The sequence below is a fragment of the Hylobates moloch genome, unplaced genomic scaffold (assembly GCF_009828535.3).
Source record: "Hylobates moloch isolate HMO894 unplaced genomic scaffold, HMol_V3 SCAFFOLD_9, whole genome shotgun sequence".
Classification (NCBI taxonomy): domain Eukaryota; kingdom Metazoa; phylum Chordata; class Mammalia; order Primates; family Hylobatidae; genus Hylobates; species Hylobates moloch.
Window position 1 is genome coordinate 78,115,102 of NW_026652284.1, and position 18,735 is coordinate 78,133,836.

At 43.8% G+C, this 18,735-nt stretch overlaps 1 protein-coding gene across 1 annotated transcript in view; it reads left to right on the plus strand.

The window, feature by feature from the left end:
* Positions 1-18,356, plus strand: part of LAPTM4B (lysosomal protein transmembrane 4 beta) — an 83,784-nt gene extending 65,428 nt beyond the window's left edge. The window contains 1 exon segment of the mRNA XM_032760105.2: positions 17,151-18,356. Coding sequence (XP_032615996.1) covers positions 17,151-17,228 — 78 coding nt within the window. The 3' untranslated portion in view covers positions 17,229-18,356.
* The last annotated feature ends 379 nt before the right edge of the window (positions 18,357-18,735 follow it).

Here is an 18,735-nt window from a genome sequence, read left to right on the forward strand (position 1 = left end):
GTGGAAGTCAGTGTGGCAATTCCTCAGGGATCTAGAACTAGAAATACCATTTGACCCAGCCATCCCATTACTGGGTATATACCCAAAGGACTATAAATCATGCTGCTATAAAGACACATGCACACGTATGTTTGTTGCGGCACTATTCACAATAGCAAAGACTTGGAACCAACCCAAATGTCCAACAACGATAGACTGGATTAAGAAAATGTGGCACATATACACCATGGAATACTATGCAGCCATAAAAAATGATGAGTTCATGTCTTTTGTAGGGACATGGATGAAATTGGAAAACATCATTCTCAGCAAACTATCGCAAGGATAAAAAACCAAACACCGCATGTTCTCACTCATAGGTGGGAACTGAACAGTGAGAACTCATGGACACAGGAAGGGGAACATCACACTCTGGGGACTGTTGTGGGGTGGGGGGAGGGGGGAGGGACAGCATTAGGAGATATACCTAATGCTAAATGACGAGTTAATGGGTGCAGCACACCAACACGGCACATGGATACATACGTAACAAACCTGCACATTGTGCACATGTACCCTGAAACCTAAAGTATAATAAAAAAAAAAAAAATGTGGTTTTTCCTCCTCTTCTCTAAACAGTATACATATTATTATCCAGATGTGCTCTTTCCCAAAATTCTTCTCGGAGGGAGGATGGAGAAGAGTTAACTAGATATTGGAGATCATTCCGTGGGTTAATCTCTCCTCCAGTTTCCCAGCTAAACCAAACCACACACTTTGAAAGGAATGCCTAACACAGAAGGTCACAAACTGTTTATGATGCTTTAGAGTCATCCCACCCGCAGCACCCTTAGGCCATTGTAATAAGTGACGTAACTGTTGATTTTATTGAGCAGTCATGTCCAAATGACTTAATAGTAGTCATTGGGGCAGTATCTAACAAGTGCTGGCACATTTTCCTTGAAAATTTAAAATATAACAAGGTGCCCTTTTTTGAGTCTGCAGCTCCCTCGGGCGGGCCCGCTGGTGGTGCCTTGGAGCCCCCTTTCTTTTAGGGCAGTGTTATGAAAATCACATGGTGGGTGTATATTGTGTAATACCACACTCTCCACTCCTGCCAAAATTTGGTCATAAGAGGAAAACATTTAAATACAAATCCTGTAGATCAGGGGTCCCCAAGCACCGGGCCACACAGCAGGAGGTGAGCAGTGGGCAAGCAAGCATTACAACCTGAGCACCGCTTATTAGATTAGCAGCAGCATTACATTTTCATAGGAGCACAGACCCTATTGTGAACTGTGCATGCAACGGATCTAGGCTGCATGCTCCATTTGAGAATCTAATGCTTGATCTGAGGTGGAAGAGTTTCATCCCGAAACCATCATCACACATCCCCCCTCACCCCGCCTCCACCCATCAACCCCTTAGCAAAATTGTCTTCCATGAAACCGGGGACCGCCGATGTAGATTAAGATAATAGGTTTCTTTCACATTAAGCTTTATTCGAATTAAGTTTTTTTTGTTTTTGTTTTTTTTTTTTTGAGTCTCGCTTTGTCAAGCTGGAATACATAGGAGCGATACATCAGCTCACTGCACTCTCCACCCCCTGGGTTCAAGTGATTCTCCTGCCTCAGCCTCGTGAGTAGCTGGGACTACAGGCACACGCCACCATGCCTGGCTAATTTTTGTATTTTTAGTAGAGACAGAGTTTCACCATATTGGTCAGGCCGGTCTCGAACTCCTGACCTCAGGTGATCCACCTGCCTTGGCCTCCCAAATTGCTGGGATTACAGGCATGAGCTACTGCACCCGGCCATAAATTAAGGTTTTAAAAAGTATTTCTTAAACCTATGTGACCTTGTTTACTAATACTAATAAAGGCCCAGATGGTGATAAGAGCCAGTATTATGTTAAATCTGAATGTAGGGAACCTGATTCCTCTGGAATTGTGGCACTCAAAAAGCAGTGAGGTTGATATTTAGCCAAAATGGTATCTAAGAATTCTGATTCCAGATAAAAGAATCATAGTCTTGGCTAATGTAGGAAAATTCCTATTTAGGGGAAAACAGGAAAATTTTCAACTCCATAGTATTTATTATGCCATGTCATATTGTAGGCTCTTACCCAGATTAATGTTATATGCAAACTTATTGTTTTAACTTCAAAAAGTATTTTGCTATGTGGGGGCCTTCTTTTGCATCTAACTGCTTGAAAAACGCAATTGAAGAAAGGTGAGTGTGGCTTCTTTGGTTTCAGAAAATAAACATAAAGAGAAAAATATATATATATATACACATATGAGGTGAGTGATGACTGGGGCAGAGGCCAGGTTATCTTCTCAGTGTCCTTTTCTCAATAAATTCTCTTTGAGGCACCTGAGATTAATTAAGGCTGACCTTGGGTTGTCAAAAAACCACAAAACAGGTATTGCCTGACTAAGGGGGAATGGGAGTGGAGTCAGATTTAGTAGTGGTTGCAATGACTTTCAAAAATTGTGCATGAAAAATTTGATGTTTTTCCTCCTGCCACTTTTTTTTTTTTTTTTTTGGGGGGAGACAGAGTCTCTGTTGCCCAGGCTGGAGTGCGTTGGCGTGATCTTGGCTCACTGCAGCCTCTGCTTCCCAGGTTCACATTATTCTCCTGTCTTAGCCTCCTGAGTAGCTGAGACTACAGGCACATGCCACTATGCCTGGCTAATTTTTGTATGTTTATTAGAGACAGGGTTTCACCATGTTGGCCAGGCTGGTCTGAAACTGCTGACCTCAGGTGATCCACCTGCCTCGGCCACCCAAAGCACTCGTGCCACTTTTAAAAGTAGGTTATTACTTCCGAGTATAGTTTGGATATGGTTAGAAACAAGTTCTTGACTGCATAATGAGTTCTGTTTTTTTTTTCCCCTTCATAAAAGTCATAATTAACTTTCTTTTTTTTTTTTTTTTTTTTTTTTTTGAGACGGAGTCTCGCTCTCACCCAGGCTGGAGTGCAGTGGGGCGATCTCGGCTCACTGCAAGCTCCGCCTCCCGGGTTCACGCCATTCTCCTGCCTCAGCCTCTCCTAGTAGCTGGGACTACAGGCGCCCGCCACCACGCCCGGCTAATTTTTTGTATTTTTAGTAGAGACGGGGTTTCACCGTGGTCTCGATCTCCTGACCCGCCGAGCTCGGCCTCCCAAAGTGCTGGGATTACAAGCATGAGCCACCGCACCCAGCCTGTCATAATTAACTTTCCAAAATGGTTTGAAGAAGGCTTTGCCTGAGAGTAGTTACTAGGTTGGCTATCAGTGTAGCATCCCTTTCAGTCCTGTACACACCAAATTCAGGTACATTAAAAGCAGCTCACAACGAAACAGTTTTTACCACTGTCATATGCATAAATGAACCAGAGGGCCCAGGGGACGGTGAGGGAAGAAGGGGAGAGAAAGAAGATTCTTCAGGAATTGGACTGGAAGAGTTTGAAACTCTAGCCTGTCATTATTGGCTTTCAAGCTTCTTGCCTACTAAGTTTAGAAGAGAGATCTTATTGCTAATATCTCAATTTTAGGTATCACTTTTCCCTTATAATTTAGTAATTTATATAATCTCTCCAAGCATTTTCTTTTCTTTTGATTTTAAAAGCCCAAAACAAAAGTGACAGGTTGATATGGAATAGATTTGGTAAAATCGCAAATAAGCTGGGAGAGCACTAGGAGATTGTTTCCAGAGGCAGGGTTAGAGGCAGTGAAGGTCTGGCCCAGGGCAGGAGTGCCGGGAGTGAGGCAGGCAGATGGGAGAGCTGTCAGAGGTAGATCGTTGAGGGAACTAGAATGAGAGGAGTTCTCTTGTGTGTGACTATCACTTAACATATACAATCATGTACTTGCAGGGTAGGGTAACACCTTGAACGTCATCTGGCCCAGCCATCTTTTGATGCCTTCATTTCCTCAACAGTGTGCCCACCAGTTCCATCCAGTGAGGGCTGAGTGACTGCACTGATGCTCTACTCCTCTCTGCATCTCTTAGACCTCCCTACTCTTGTGTTTGTATCATAGGTTTCTCCGCAGACAAGTGGCAGTTGCCACCCACCAGGCCTTGTGCCAAATGCTTTACATAGATTAACTCAATCACACAAGAGTCCTTCACATAGTAGGTCCTATTAATTCCTGTGTTGCAAAAGAGGAAACTGAGGCACCAAGAGGGTAACTTCCCGAGGTCACCCTGCTAGTTGAGTGGCAGGAGGGGGAGTACAACCTTATCAGCTTGGCTGCAGGCTGTTCTGACCCAGTCACCTCCTCCTAACTGTTGTCCAGTTGGGACTGCAGCTGGGGCCAAGTGTTCTCACCGCTGTGTCTGGCTGTATTGCCCAGGATGAGGAATGAAACGTGGACACTTTTTCATTCAGACAGTTCTTCTCGAGTACAGTCAGAAACTTCAAAAGCAGTGGGATTTTCTGGTTTGTTATTTGTTTGCTAGTTTTTACCTTTTCACACAGTGGAAGGGAGGGGTGGGTAACTCAGAGAAAAGAGGTGGAAGAAAAAGAAAGGTTAAAAGTAAATTTTGCATACCCGGGCAGCTGCTTATCTATATAGTTGTGCTACACAGTCCTGCTTCCCATACCCCAGTCCCTGCATTCTCCCGATGTTGTCATATGTGCACACAGCTTCAGATAGACTTACCTGTTGGTTCCAATATCAAAGCATCATGGGTGAGATTGGACTACATGCTCCTGAGATTTTTCTCCCAGAACCTTTTCCTTGGCTGTAATTCTGAGGTTCAAGCTGACACTACGTGACATTAACTCGGCTCCTATTTCTTTCCTTCTGCATAATATTCTTCCAACAATTTGTTTTGTTTTGTTTTGTTTTTGGTGAGATGGAGATTTACTCTTGTTGCCCAGGCTGGAGTGCAATGGTGCGATCTCGGCTCACTGCATCCTCCGTCTCCCAGGTTCAAGCGATTCTCCTGCCTCAGCCTCCCAAGTAGCTGGGATTACAGGCATGTGTCACCATGCCCGGCTAATTTTGTATTTTTAGTAGAGACAGGGTTTCACCATGTTGCCCAGGCTGATCGCGAACTCTTGACCTCAGGTGATCCGCCTGCCTCGGCCTCCCAAAGTGCTGGGATTACAGGCGTGAACCACTGTGCCTGGCCACCAACAATAAAATTTTAAATGTCCTGGTCTGCTGGAAATTATCTCCGAGCCATATAACTTTCCAGTTATTTTATCCCAGAGCAGCATTCGAGAAGACTACACGAGCACTTGTAAACGTTAGGAGGCTTTGCATCTGGGGGATCTCAGAGTGTATTTGAGAGGACATCTAGAGCAGTCAGATCAACACATGGATGTTTGAAACCTAAAGTTCTGAAAGCTTCAAACAAACCTAGTTTTCGTTGTGAACCATTTTACTATGAAACACACACACAACTTATTTAATAACGTGCCTCAGAGTCCATATTGATTTTACTCTAGGGACAAATGAGGCAAGGAATTTTATATTTTTACATTTTAGGAAAGGTTTCTGGGAATGTATTTCCCTTTCCATTATTGCAAGGGAGGTGGCAGGGAAGGATGTGGAGTAGGGGAGGCAGGTGAAATGGGAGTGTGAGATCCAAGGTTATGAGCAGTCCCTGCATCCCTCCTTTTCCTGCCCACGTTCTGCGGCAGCAGCTGGGCATGGTGGGATTGGATCCCCCTGGAACTGTTGTTGTCGTGAAGGAGATGTGTACAGTAGGTGGCGCAGCACATTCAGCCTTCGGGAACATGGAGAGGCAGCTGCTGAAATGCCTTTGATAGGATTACCGAGGTGATAGCACACCGCTTATTTCATTTCCTCAATATTTAAATATCCAATATTTACTTAACTATTATACTTAAGTGTGTAGAACCATTTTAACTTTCAGTTTGGGCCACTGTATTGGTATTTTATAATTTTTGGACCCAACTGAAAATATTTGTGGTGTGAATTCTCTATTTTGAGTACGATCTGTATCAAATAATTCAGATAGCTCCTTTGCTGAGAATTAAGACTAATAATGGCTCCCTCCTATTATGAAGTGAAGAAAACAGAGTAGTTTTGCAGTAAATTGAGGATAAAAATCTACCTCTATCTTGTTTGCCTTTGGAAACAATTCATTGCTCTAGGTGAGAGGAGAGTTTCTCATTAGAACCCCCAAAAATGTGTTTATATTCTCATCTCCCGGTGTCTTAGGTTCATTGAAGACAAGATGTTATCACTTGTCAATAGCACTATTATTTTAGATACCTCTTACTGTGAGGTGCTGTCAGTTACAAAGGCACAGCCAAATTCTTTTTAATTAAAAAGTAAACTTTAATGTTGAAAATGCAAACTTGGGGAAGACAGAAACGATCACACACAAGGCTGTCACTTCACACTTAGAAGGTTGCACAGCGGCCGGGCAGAGGCGCTCCTCACTTCCCAGATGGTGGGTAGCTGGGCAGAGGCGCTCCTCACTTCCCAGACAGTGGGCGGCCGGGCGGAGGCGCTCCTCACTTCCCAGACGGGGTGCACAGCCAAAATTCTGAGATGTTAAGATGTACAAAAATGTATACTTTAGAATAAAAGGTACAGAGTTGTGTGTCTGTGTTTACTTATAGTATATATCATAGGTGGGGCATTTAAAAAGTTTGGAAAAATTATTCTAGATATTTTTCTCTTTTTTCTGAGGCGGATTTTCACTCTTGTTGCCCAGGCTGGAGTGCAATGGCATGATCTTGGCTCACTGCAACCTCCACCTCCTGGGTTCAAGTGATTCTCCTGCCTCAGCCTCCTGAGTAGCTGGGATTACAGGCACCTGCCATCACGCCCAGCTAATTTTTGTAGTTTTAGTAGAGGTGGGGTTTCACCATGTTGGCCAGGCTGGTCTTGAACTTCTGACCTCGGGTGATCCACCTGCCTCGGCCTCCCAAAGTACTGGGATTACAGGCGTGAGCCACTGCGACCAGATATCTTAAAGATAAGCCCAGACTTTGTATTTCTGATTATTCGATCCCAAATGCCCAAATGGTTATTCCAGTTACTCACAAGAGGTTCATAATTCACTTATCTCCCCTTTCCTGTTTGGCTTAAGTAATCTCACATCAAAATAGACAAATATGATGTGACCAATTTAAGATAAATATTTGATGTAAACACTGCATATTTTAAACAAGATGCATTATAGGTGATTGAGGGTTTTACATGGTGGAAAACAAAACATATTTTGGCTACTTGGGATTAATTGGAATGGACCTTTGGAAGACTTAAGTGCCCTTAAATAATGAGACTGCTTGGAGACTGTACTTTCTCATCTGACATCACATCTTCCAAGGTCACAATTAAGGGCAGCGCTTTTCCTTAGTGCAGGCAAAGGCATACTTACATTTCAGGTTTTGGGGGCCATATAGTCTCTATCGCAACTATTCGACTTTGCTGATGAAGCTGGAAAGCAGCTGTAGACAGTATATGTGAATGAATGTGGCTAGGTCCTGATAAAGCTTTACTTATGGACACTGAATTTGGAATTTCTATGATTTTCACATGTCGCAAAACATTTTTCTTTTGAATTTTTTTTCCCTTCAACCATGAAATGACATTTAAAAAGTTCTTAGCTCCCAGGCCATACAATAAAATGGTGACAGGCCCTATTTGGCCCGCATAGTTTACCAACCCCAGCCTTACTAGAAATTTAGGCTGAGTTTTCTAGGCAACTGTAGGACAGCTATCTGAAACATTCCAGATTGTTCAGTAGCCCCTGCTTTTGGCTTGGATAGATCTGAATTGAACTATTCCCTCCTGCAAGAGGGCCGGCAAACAGGAGTACCTAATCTTTGTTTTTTTGTTGTTGTTTTTGAGACAGAGTCTTGCTGTGTTGCCCAGGCTGGAGTGCACTGGCGCGATCTCAGCTCACTACAAGTTCCGCCTCTTGGGTTTAAGCGTTTCTCCTGCCTCAGCCTCCAGAGTAGCTGGGATTACAGGCGCCCACCACCACGCCTAGCTAATTTTTGCATTTTTAGTAGAGACAGTTTCACCGTGTTGGCCAGGCTGGTTTCTAACTCCTGATCTTGTGATCCGCCCGCCTCAGCCTCCCAAAGTGCTGGGATTACAGGCATACAGGCATGAGCCACCACGCCCGGCCTAATATTTGGGGTTTTTGTAAGGATATCTTTTTCCTGCAAAAGTTTTAGTGCTCCCTTATATAATATCTTTTTTTTTTTTTAAAGACAGAATCTCACTCTCTCACCCAGGCTGGAGTGTGGTGGTGCAGTCTTGGCTTACTGCAACCTCCACCTCCTGGGTTCAAGCAATTCCCGTGCCTCAGCCTCCTCAGTAGCTGGGACTACAGGCATATGGCACCACACTCGGCTAAATTTTATATTTCGTATTTAGAGAAGAGGTTTCACCATCTTGGCGAGGCTGGTCTCTACCTTTTGACCTCAAGCGATTCTCCCGGCTCTGCCTCCCAAAGTGTTAGGATTACAGGCGTGAGCCACTGCGTCCGGCCCTTTCGTAATATCTAAATTAAAACTTACATTTGGCCAGGCGCGGTGGCTCATGCCTGTAATACCAGCACTTCGGGAGGCTGAGGCGGGTGGATCATGAGGTCAAGAGATCAAGACCATCCTGGCCAACATGGTGAAACCCCGTCTCTACTAAAATACAAAAAATTAGCTGGCTATGGTGGTGTGCGCCTGTAGTCCCAGCTACTCAGGAGGCTGAGGCAGGGGAATCACTTGAACCTGGGGGGCAGAGATTGCAGTGAGCCGAGATTGCGCCACTGGACTGAGACTCCTTCTCAAACCCACAAAAAACAAAACAACAACAACAACAAAAACCCAAAACTTATATTTAACAAACTATAGTGGAAAATAAATCACTTGCTGGCCAGGCACAGTGGCTCACACCTGTAATCCCAGCACTTTGGGAGGCTGAAGCGAGCAGATCACCTGAGGTCAGGAGTTTGAGACCAGCCTGGCCAACATGGTGAAACTCTGTCTCTATTAGAAACACAAAAATTAGCCAAGTGTGGTGGCGGGCGCATGTAATCCCAGCTACTTGGGAGGCCGAGGCAGGAGAATGCCTTGAACCCAGGAGGCGGAGGTTGCATGAGCCAAGATTGCGTCTTTGCACTCCAGCCTGGGGCAACAAGAGCGAAACTCCATCTCAAATAAATAAATCAATAAATCATTTGTTTACAAAACAGTTGCTAAAGTCTTGAAGAATAGTAGCTGAAGCTGTTATTTATATAGAGTATTACCTGCTGTCATTTATACAAACATCCATTCTATAAATTCCTATTTTAGTTTACTACTAGAAAAGAAACTGACATCTTCTCCTCTTTCGCTTTTTGTCTATCTGTGTATATGTAGAAATAAAAACCTTATAACCCAATAAATTTCCATTTTGCCTTATTTCTGGGTGATTTTAACACTCAGTTGTCTTATTTTGCATGATGATTTTGGGGGGTGGCGGGGAGCAGGATGGGGAGAAGGGGGGTCTCTGTCATACTGGCTGGAGTGCAGTGGCATGATCATGGCTCACTGCAGCCTCAACCCTCCAGGGCTCAAGTGATCCTCCCACCCCAGTCTCCCAAGTAGCTGGGATTACTTGCATGTACCACCACACCCAGCTAATTTTTCTTCTTTGTTGTTGTTGAGATGGGGTCTTGCTATGTTGCCTAGGCTGGTCCCGAACTCCTGGGCTCAAACGATCTGCCTGCCTTGGCCTCCCAAAGTGCCGGGATTACAAGTGTGAGCTTCTGCATCCCGCCAATGCTGTTCTAATACTAGAACTCATTTCACAAGCAAAGAAGTTCAGCAGTGAGCTCATGCTTGTGGAATTCATTGGTATTAACATGTTCCCACCATCCTGAAACAGCTGGCATCCTAGTTCTGTAGTTTCCATTGGGGTTTTGGGTACTTCTAGATTACGTCTCATTGTGGAGGTGGGGTTTCACAAGACTGGAAGACTTCTGTATGAAAACACGTCAGCTCCAAGGCAATGACTTCAAACAGCACGGTACTCCCCCTTGCTTTACTTAGTGTCTGTACTGCACGTGTTCAGGCCCTACTTCCTTGTGTTGAAAGTCGCCTCTTTGACAAGTTGGGTTGTTTCCCAGGCCCTTGCAGAAGCTCATAGGTAAAAGCTTACAACTCACCTGCCAGCTGGGAAGGCCGAAGGAATGGGTAGTCTTTGTCTGCCCACATCCTCGGGCTGAAAGCTTCCCCATGATGACTGACTTCCTCTTTCCATTTTGACTGCCATGATTATCTTTTTATTTTTGAAATGTTGCTTTTAACACCATATTGCACACATCCCTAAAAATCATAGAATCAAAAGGTTTTTTAATCGTCCCATCACTCCCTCCCCCATCCTCCACTTTTTCACCCCAGCAGAAAGCACCCTTAACTCTTTCACTCATTTCTTCTGTACTTTCATATTTAAAAGTAATAGTCTGCTTTGCTAGTTGCTGATGATCAATGTGAGATGCCTTTTGAATAGGATGTAACTCTTACTCTTCCCCCATTTTCTCCGCTGCTTTATCCTCCTCGTGTAGTTTCATCACATTTTGCCTGCATCATCAGCTAGTGTTTACTTTGCCTTTGCAAATATATGAATATTGTTCAGTGCAGAGTTCTGTAGTGTACATTCCCTTTCTCATACAACTCTTGATTTTCCCAAACTAACTCTTGCTTTGTTTTTTTTAGATCCTAAGATTTTGTTTTGTTTTGTTTTTTTACCTTTTACCTAGTCCCAGGCTTTTCTAAGTGGCTATCAGAGCTGTCAGTTTATTAATATTAACTATTAATATTAATAATACTATTTTCCAAAGGTTTGATTCTATAAGACACTTCGTCAGTTCTCTTTTTTTTTTTTTTTTTTTTTTTGAGAGTCTCTTGTCGCCAGGTGGGTCATGGGCAATGGGTCACTGCAACTCCCCGGTTCAGCCTTTCTCTGCCTCACCTCTCCGGTACTGGGCTACAGGCCCGCCACCAGCCAGTAATTTTTTTTTTTTTTTTTTTTAATTTTTTTTTTTTGGGACGGATCTCCTCTGTCCCCAGTTTGGTGGGCAATCTCGGCCACTCACTGCAAGTCCGCCTCCGGTTCGCCTTCTCCTGCCTCACCTCCAAGTGGAATACAGGCCCCCCCCACTAATTTTTTTTTTTTTTATTTTTTTTTTTTTTTTTAAAGAGACGAGGTTTCACCATGTTACCAGGATGGGACTGCGTGAGCCACCGTGCCCGGCCCAACTTCATCAGTTCTCTTTCCTGAGACTTCTCCTCACCCCGTTCCAGGCCAGACAAGGTGCCACACAGTTGTCATCTGGGCATTGATTTACTTATAGCTTTACCTCACCCTTCTTAGGATGTAGGGGACCATGAACAGACTTATGGTGCAATTACCTTGTGCTTCATACTGCCCCCCACACCCAGTGTTAGACCTCAAAATCTCCAAGGATGGTTCTTTGAGGGTCTCATTGGAAGCTCTAGACACCCTCCCCAGGAAAATAAACAAATAGATGGAAAATTTGGCCTGCAATTTCAGGGGACTGGTAGATCCTTGCAGGCCATTTGTGGATCCCCAAGAACCCATGATCACAATCAGCATATCTTTTTTTTTTCTTTCTTTTCTCTTTTCCTTCCTTTTCCTTTTCCCCCCCCCCCCCCTCCCCTCCCCTCCCCTCCCCTCCCCTCCGACAGGGTCTTGCTCTGTCACCCAGGTTGGAGTGCAGTGGTACGATCATGTTTCACTGAAGCCTCAACTCCTTGGGCTCAAACAGTCCTCTCACCTCAGCCTCCTAAGGCTAATTTTTGTATTTTTTGTAGAGACAGGGTCTTGCTATGTTATCCACACTGTTCTGGAACTCCTGAGCTCAAGCAATCCTCCTGCTTTGGCTTCCAAAAGTGTTGGAGTTACAGGTGTGAGCCACTGCACCAACACAATCATATCTTTTAACGTTTTGTGATATATTTTTATGAATATCTGAAGACCCTTGTGTAATTTATACTTCGTATTTTAGGGGAATGTAATGCTAGCAACAGTAGAATTCTAAATAAGCCTTTAGTGACTTAACTAATATTACAGTAAAAGTTCAGTTCTAACCAGAGTATCCAATTTTTTTTTTTTTTTTTTTTGAGACAGAGTTTCGCTTTTGTTGCCCAGGCTGGAGTGCAATGGCGCGATCTCAGCTCACCACAGCCGCTGCCTCCTGGGTTCAAGCAATCCTCCTGCGTCAGCCTCCCGAGTAGCTGGGATTACAGGCGTGCGCCACCACGCCCAGCTAATTTTGTATTTTTAGTAGAAACAGGGTTTCTCCATGTTGGTCAGGCTGGTCTTGAACTCTCGACCTCAGGTGATCGCCCGCCTCAGCCTCCCAAAGTACTGGAATTACAGGCGTGAGCCACCGTGTCTGGCCTAAATATTTTCTATTTTTACCAATAAATAGTTCTTCCCTCCTGAGCATTTTGTTATTTATTATTATTTGATGGAGTGCATTCGTTTTCCCAAAAATATTTTAAAATTTAAATAGAGATGGAGTCTTGCTATTTTGCCCAGGGTAGTCTGGAACTCATGGGTTCAAACATAGACCCACCTCACTCAACTTCCCAGACTGTTGGGATTATAGGCATGTGCTACTGTACCCAGCCAGTTTCCCCAAATTATTAATGTCTTGTAGATTTTTGCCTAGTTGGAATCACTTTTATTCTAGGATGTCAAATTTTGCAACCTTTGATTTATTTCTCCCCCCAGCTGTTCTATATGTTGATGTAGCTGAGAAGAATGAAGTTACCTCTGGTAACACTCTGAATCTTTGTTAAGTTGAATTGAAATGAATGATGAGTTTCTTTCCCACATGTTATGTAGGCTGTCACCTAGCATAAGAACTTCAATAGAAGAGACATTATATATAGATAGAGGGCAATCTTCCTAATGAACTTCTGAGGTCATTAGCAAGAGGGATTTTTCCTTTTGTGTGGAAGCGAGTTCCGCTGTCATCCAGCCATTCCGTAGCTGAACTCATGTTAAAACCAACTCCAAGAAACTGAACTTAGATTAGAATTTGGTTGTATTAAGCATTGCTTGACCTAAAGCAGTCTGTGGTTGCGGTTTTAAACTCATGATTATGTTTATCTAGATGCTCCTTGAGTAGCTGCTGCTTGTCAGGAAGTGACTTCAGAAATAGGACATGACCTATATTCTTAGTTCTGAGAGATTATTTTTGGTCATTCATTGTGAATGGTTAAGTTTTTAAAAACAAAAAGAGTGGTTTTAACTAACACCAGCTTCCACAAATGTCGAAATAATAGAGTTGTCACCAGTTTTGTTCTGTGGCATCTTAATGGGCACATTCTGTGTTCACTGATCCTATGGTTATTTTCTCAGATTTTGTTATACTTGACCGATCCTTGTAGAAAAGAAAAATAGCAAGTGTTTGTAGTGAATATACTGCAGTAGAAACTGTGGCAATGCTTCCTTCACCAGCCCTTCCAATAATATCAGCATCACTTAGATACAAAGATAATGCTGCCCCTACAAGGATTTAAAACTAGTCCCATGTGGAGAACCTTTGAAAGTAGTCCAAAGGCGTCATCTGGAGAATATTTTGCAATCAGCATTTAGTATGTGTTGAAGGAAAAGTGAAAACAAGGGAGTGTGTTAGAAACTTTAATGAAAGGAGAAATTCTTCTCCAAGCATCTTAAGCTTTGGATTAAGGGTCCAAGGCAATAGAATATTTGAAAGAAAAGACTGTCAAGATACTAAAGTACTGGCTGAGCATGGTGGCTCACGCCTATAATCCCTGTACTTTGGGAGGCTGAGGCAGTTGGATCACCTGAGGGCAGAAGTTCTGGACTAGCCTGGCCAATGTGGCAAAACCCCATCTCTACTAAAACAAAAAATTAGCCGGGTGTGGTGGTGCATGTCTGTAATCCCAGCTACTTGGGAGGCTGAGGCAGGAGAATCGCTTGAACCCAGGAGGCAGAGGTTGCACTCAGCCGAGATTGCGCCACTGCACTCCAGCCTGGGTGACAGAGCAAGACTCTGTCTCAAAACAAAAAAAAACCCCCAAATATTTAAAACATTGATTTAAAATGAAACTTTAAAATGAGTTTGAAGGTGAATAACAAATAGTGACAGACTGCCAAATGTAATGTGAAAGTTTTATTTTGACAAAAGGCAGATTTGCAGCACCATTTTTTTTTTCAAGAATATTTTATGTTAATCTTCTGTGAACATTTTGGAGATTTTGATTTGAATATTGTATTTTGCTCAGAAAAAAATGGTGGATGTGATAGCTGATTTTTACCTTTTAAGTAGCTCTACAGGTCGGGCACAGTGGCTCATGCCTGTAATCCCAACACTTTGGGAGGCTGAAGTAGGAGGATCACTTGAGGCCAGGAGTTCTACGCCAGCCTGGGCAACGTGGCAAGACCCCATCTCTATGTTTTAAACATTTAAGTAGCTCTACTGTGTTTTAGGATAGTTTATCTAAAGATAAGTATATGAATCAGTTAATTGTTTAATGCAGTAGTGGGGCATTGTGTTGAAGCTCAGTCATGCTAAAATTAGTATTTCTGGTGCTGGTCACAGCTGTTTCCACTTTTTATAAGTTGCTGTATCTAATGCACACACACATATGTGCGCTGGGGGCTCAGTCCTAAAGTCAAATATGCACACGCAGAGAAGACAGCTGTTGCTTTGTTTTAGAGAATACTTTTTTCTTCCCGCAGCTCAAGCTGACACTTTTGGAATTGCTAGTGGAGATGTTGTTGTTAGATACTGGCTAGAACTTGTGAAGGTCAACCATGAGGCTCTCTTCATGTGCTGACCTGTGCCTATCTTTCCAACTTCATCTCTGCAACATTCTCCCTTCAGTGTTCACTGTAGCAAACACCTTGCGGTTCCCAGAAAGTGCCCTGTGGCCTGCTTCCCTCTTAACTCCCTACTGGAATGTCATCCTCTTTACTGCACGCCTGGTCATCCTACTGAGAGGCCTTCCTTGACTCCCCAGCCTAAATTGGTTGTCTTTGTCTGTACTTTCCTAACTTGTCTGCATCCACCCATTGCTCATGTTGAGTTTTACCTGTGTCTGCCTTCTGCTAGATTGCAGGCCCCTGAACAGACAGTGACATGTTTTCAGGTTCAAGTCGCTGTGAGTGAGTGCCCTGGACACCTAGGTGCTCAGTGGGTGCTGGTTTGTTGGACTTGGTTTCCTGCTGTGCTTCCTTGCCTCAGGCATGTGTTCTGTACTGAGTGTATCTTGCCTACTCCATTCCTTTTCCACGTGGGCAACGCTGAACATTTGCCCCAGAGTCTGTACCTTGGGTAATACCTGACATACAAAGTATTTAGCATATAGGCAAAGATCACTAACCTCTTTCAGGAACAAAGGCCGGGGAGCTGGCGGGCGCGACTCTGGCGCATTGCCTTTGCCTGTGTGTTGCTGGCCAGTTATCTGCTTCTTGCATCACAGCTCCAGAGTCCCATTTAGCTTGACGTGGGCTGGGCCTTGAGGATACTCCTCCTTCACCTCCTGACCCTGTTCAGCCAGGCCAGTAGGGGGCGCTGGAGGAGGAAAGCTGCCACCCCCGCTCCTCCACCCCGCTGCCCTCCACCCCGCTGCCCGCCGCCCCGGTTCCTGTGTGTTTCTGCAGTGTTGAGATCTTGTTGGCAGTGCTCCCCAGGGCCCATTGCGAGCGGAGACAGCGGCGGCAGCGCCTCTCAGGCGGTTTCTAGAGCGGGCAGCGGCTCCCGGGAACGGCTTCCCGCAGGTGATTCTGTGCACACTGGCCTCTACCTGGTTCAGCCGGAAGCTTCTCCACTGTCCAGTGGGCTTCAGCCACACCCTCCCCAGTCGTGTCTCAGCCCAGCTTTGGGGACCTCTGTTCTAGCTTGTTCCTTCCCTGAGTGCCATCCTTCAATCTTCGTATCCATTAGTGCTCTTTTTCCCCCATTAGTCAGTTCCCCGTTCCTCAGTCCCCTGTTAATAATTCTTCATTAAACTGTGTTCACATCACTGTGTGGCTTCTGTGTTCTGATTGGACCCTAGCCAGTACAGGTGCCCTCTTCCTAGGTGGCTGAAGGAACCGTACAGGCTTTTCAGGGGCCGGCCTAAATGGCACCTCCATCACTCCGCAAACATCTGAGTTCCTGCTGTCAGATAGGCACTGGCCCACCCTCAGGGAAGTGAGACCTGGCTTCAGCCCCACAGGAGCTCCAAGACTGGGAGGAGAGAAGTAACGAAGTGTGTAGAGCTAGAAAGGAGGGGTGTGTGTGTGTGTGTGTGTGTGTGTGTGTGTGCAATGTGACAAAAACTTAACAAAATTTTAGTGTTCTGGTAGGAGCTAAAGGGACAGATAAATGAAAATTAACAAAATTGATGAATACCACTTCAAGCATAAGTGATATCCCTGATAGAAAATCTAACCAAGTATGGTTTTGTTTGTGAATAGTCTTTCCCTTTCCACAAATCACTTGAGGTGGGTGAGGTTTTATTTTGTCTTCTCTTCTCTGAACTCCTAAAGGGCAGGGACTGTCTTCTGTCTCAATTATCTTGTCTCAATTATCTTGTACTCACAATGACTATTACATACTAGATGCATAATAAATGTTAGTTTACTGAATGAAGGGTGATATAACTATTCTGTATTCCATTTTCTACTCCAAGAAAGCCGAAATCAGCCAGTGTATAGACCGCCAACTCTGAGGTATCCTTATTTCATAGACATGGAAACTGATGTTAAGTAACTTACCGAAGGCTATGCTGATAAAATGTGACTGACCCAGGCTTTGAATCCAGGCTGATACCAAAAGCTTGGCGTTTTCACAACACTTTGCAGTTCTCACCATGAGTGGTTACTGTAGTCAATCAAGTGCCTGCCCTATTTGTGCACACAGACACACTCACCTAGGGGTCTTTTTTCCTCTTCAGAGCCATTTCTTCTAGAGTCACCGACCTCTGGCCATCCAGGTACACATGGACAGGGTTAGAAAAACTCAGGGCTTGAGAATCGCTTTCCATTTGCTGCTTTAAGGATTCAAAAAGTCTTTTAATGAAGTGTATCCACTTGCTAGAAAATTGAACTTGGTACAAGTTGTGGAACATGTTTAGTTGCATAAAAGTTCAGTAAAAGCTAAACCTCGGGGAACATATGTGCTCTTTAAACACTAAACTCTTGCCGTCCCTCTTTCTTCTCAGGTGCTGCTACCCCCGTATGATGATGCCACTGTGAATAGTGCTGCCAAGGAGCCGCCGCCACCTTACGTGTCTGCCTAAGCCTTCAAGTGGGCGGAGTTGAGGGCAGCAGCTTGACTTTGCAGACATCTGAGCAATAGTTCTGTTATTTACTTTTGCGATGAGCTCTCTGAGCTTGTTTGTTGCTGAAATGCTACTTTTTAAAATTTAGATGTTAGATTGAAAACTGTAGTTTTCAACATAGGCTTTGCTAGAACACTGTGATAGATTAACTGTAGAATTCTTTCTGTATGATTGGGGATATAACGGGCTTCACTAACCTTCCCTAGGCATTGAAACTTCCCCCAAATCTGATGGACCTAGAGTCAGAGAAGTCTGCTTTTGTACCTGCTGGGCCCCAAAGTTGGGCTTTTTTCTCTCTGTTCCATCTCTTTTGAAAATGTAAAATAAAACCAAAAATAGATAACTTTTTCTTCAGCCATTCCAGCATAGAGAACAAAACCTTACGGAAACAGGAATGTCAATTGTGTAATCATTGTTCTAATTAGGTAAATAGAAGTCCTTATATATGTGTTACAAGAATTTCCCCCACAACATCCTTTATGACAAGTTCAATGACAGTTTGCGTTTGGTGGTAAAGGATTTTCTCCATGGCCTGAATTAAGACCATTAGAAAGCAGCAGGCTGTGGTAGCAGTGACCATCTGCTGACTGTTCTTGTGGATCTTGTGTCCGGGGACATGGGGCGACGTGCCTCGTATGTGTTAGAGGGTGGAACGGATATGTTTGGCGCTGCATGGGATCTCGTGCCCCTCTTCTCTTGGATTCACATCCCCACCCAGGGCCCGCTTTTACTAAGTGTTCTGCCCTAGCTTGGTTCAAGGAGGTCATCCAACTGACTTTATCAAGTGGAATTGGGATATATTTGATATACTTTTGCCTAACAACATGGAAAAGGGTTTTCCTTTCCCTGCAAGCTACATCCTACTGCTTTGAACTTCCAAGTATGTCTAGTCACCTTTTAAAATGTAAACATTTTCAGAAAAATGAGGATTGCCTTCCTTGTATGCACTTTTTACCTTGACTACCTGAATTGCAAGGGATTTTTATATATTCCTATGTTCCAAAGTCAGCAACTCTCCTGTTGGTTCCTTATTGAATGTGCTACTATAAATTAAGTCTTTTGCAATTAAAATGAGGTTTGCCCACATCCAAGATGACCTTGTGACTTTGTCTGAGGACATTTCCCTACACATATGGCCAGGCAGATGCATCCAGTTCAGCCTAAGGAGTAGGCTTTTTTTGGGGGAGGGGGTGGGGATTTTTAATCTTTTATTTTAATTTTCAAGACGGTTAAAATATTGAAATGTTTAAGTGGATAACTATATTATTCATAAAATGACTGAGTGAAAACTAATACACTATGAGATGAAAAGTACTTGTCAGGGATTTTCAAGCTTTTGCTCAAGTAATTACTATGAAATAATTTCTAGAAATGAAGAACAATCTGTGAAGTATAAATTACCATTGGTGTGGGGGGAAAAAGCCAAACAGAAGTAGAAAAAGGTGTAGCCGGCGTACAAATGTTA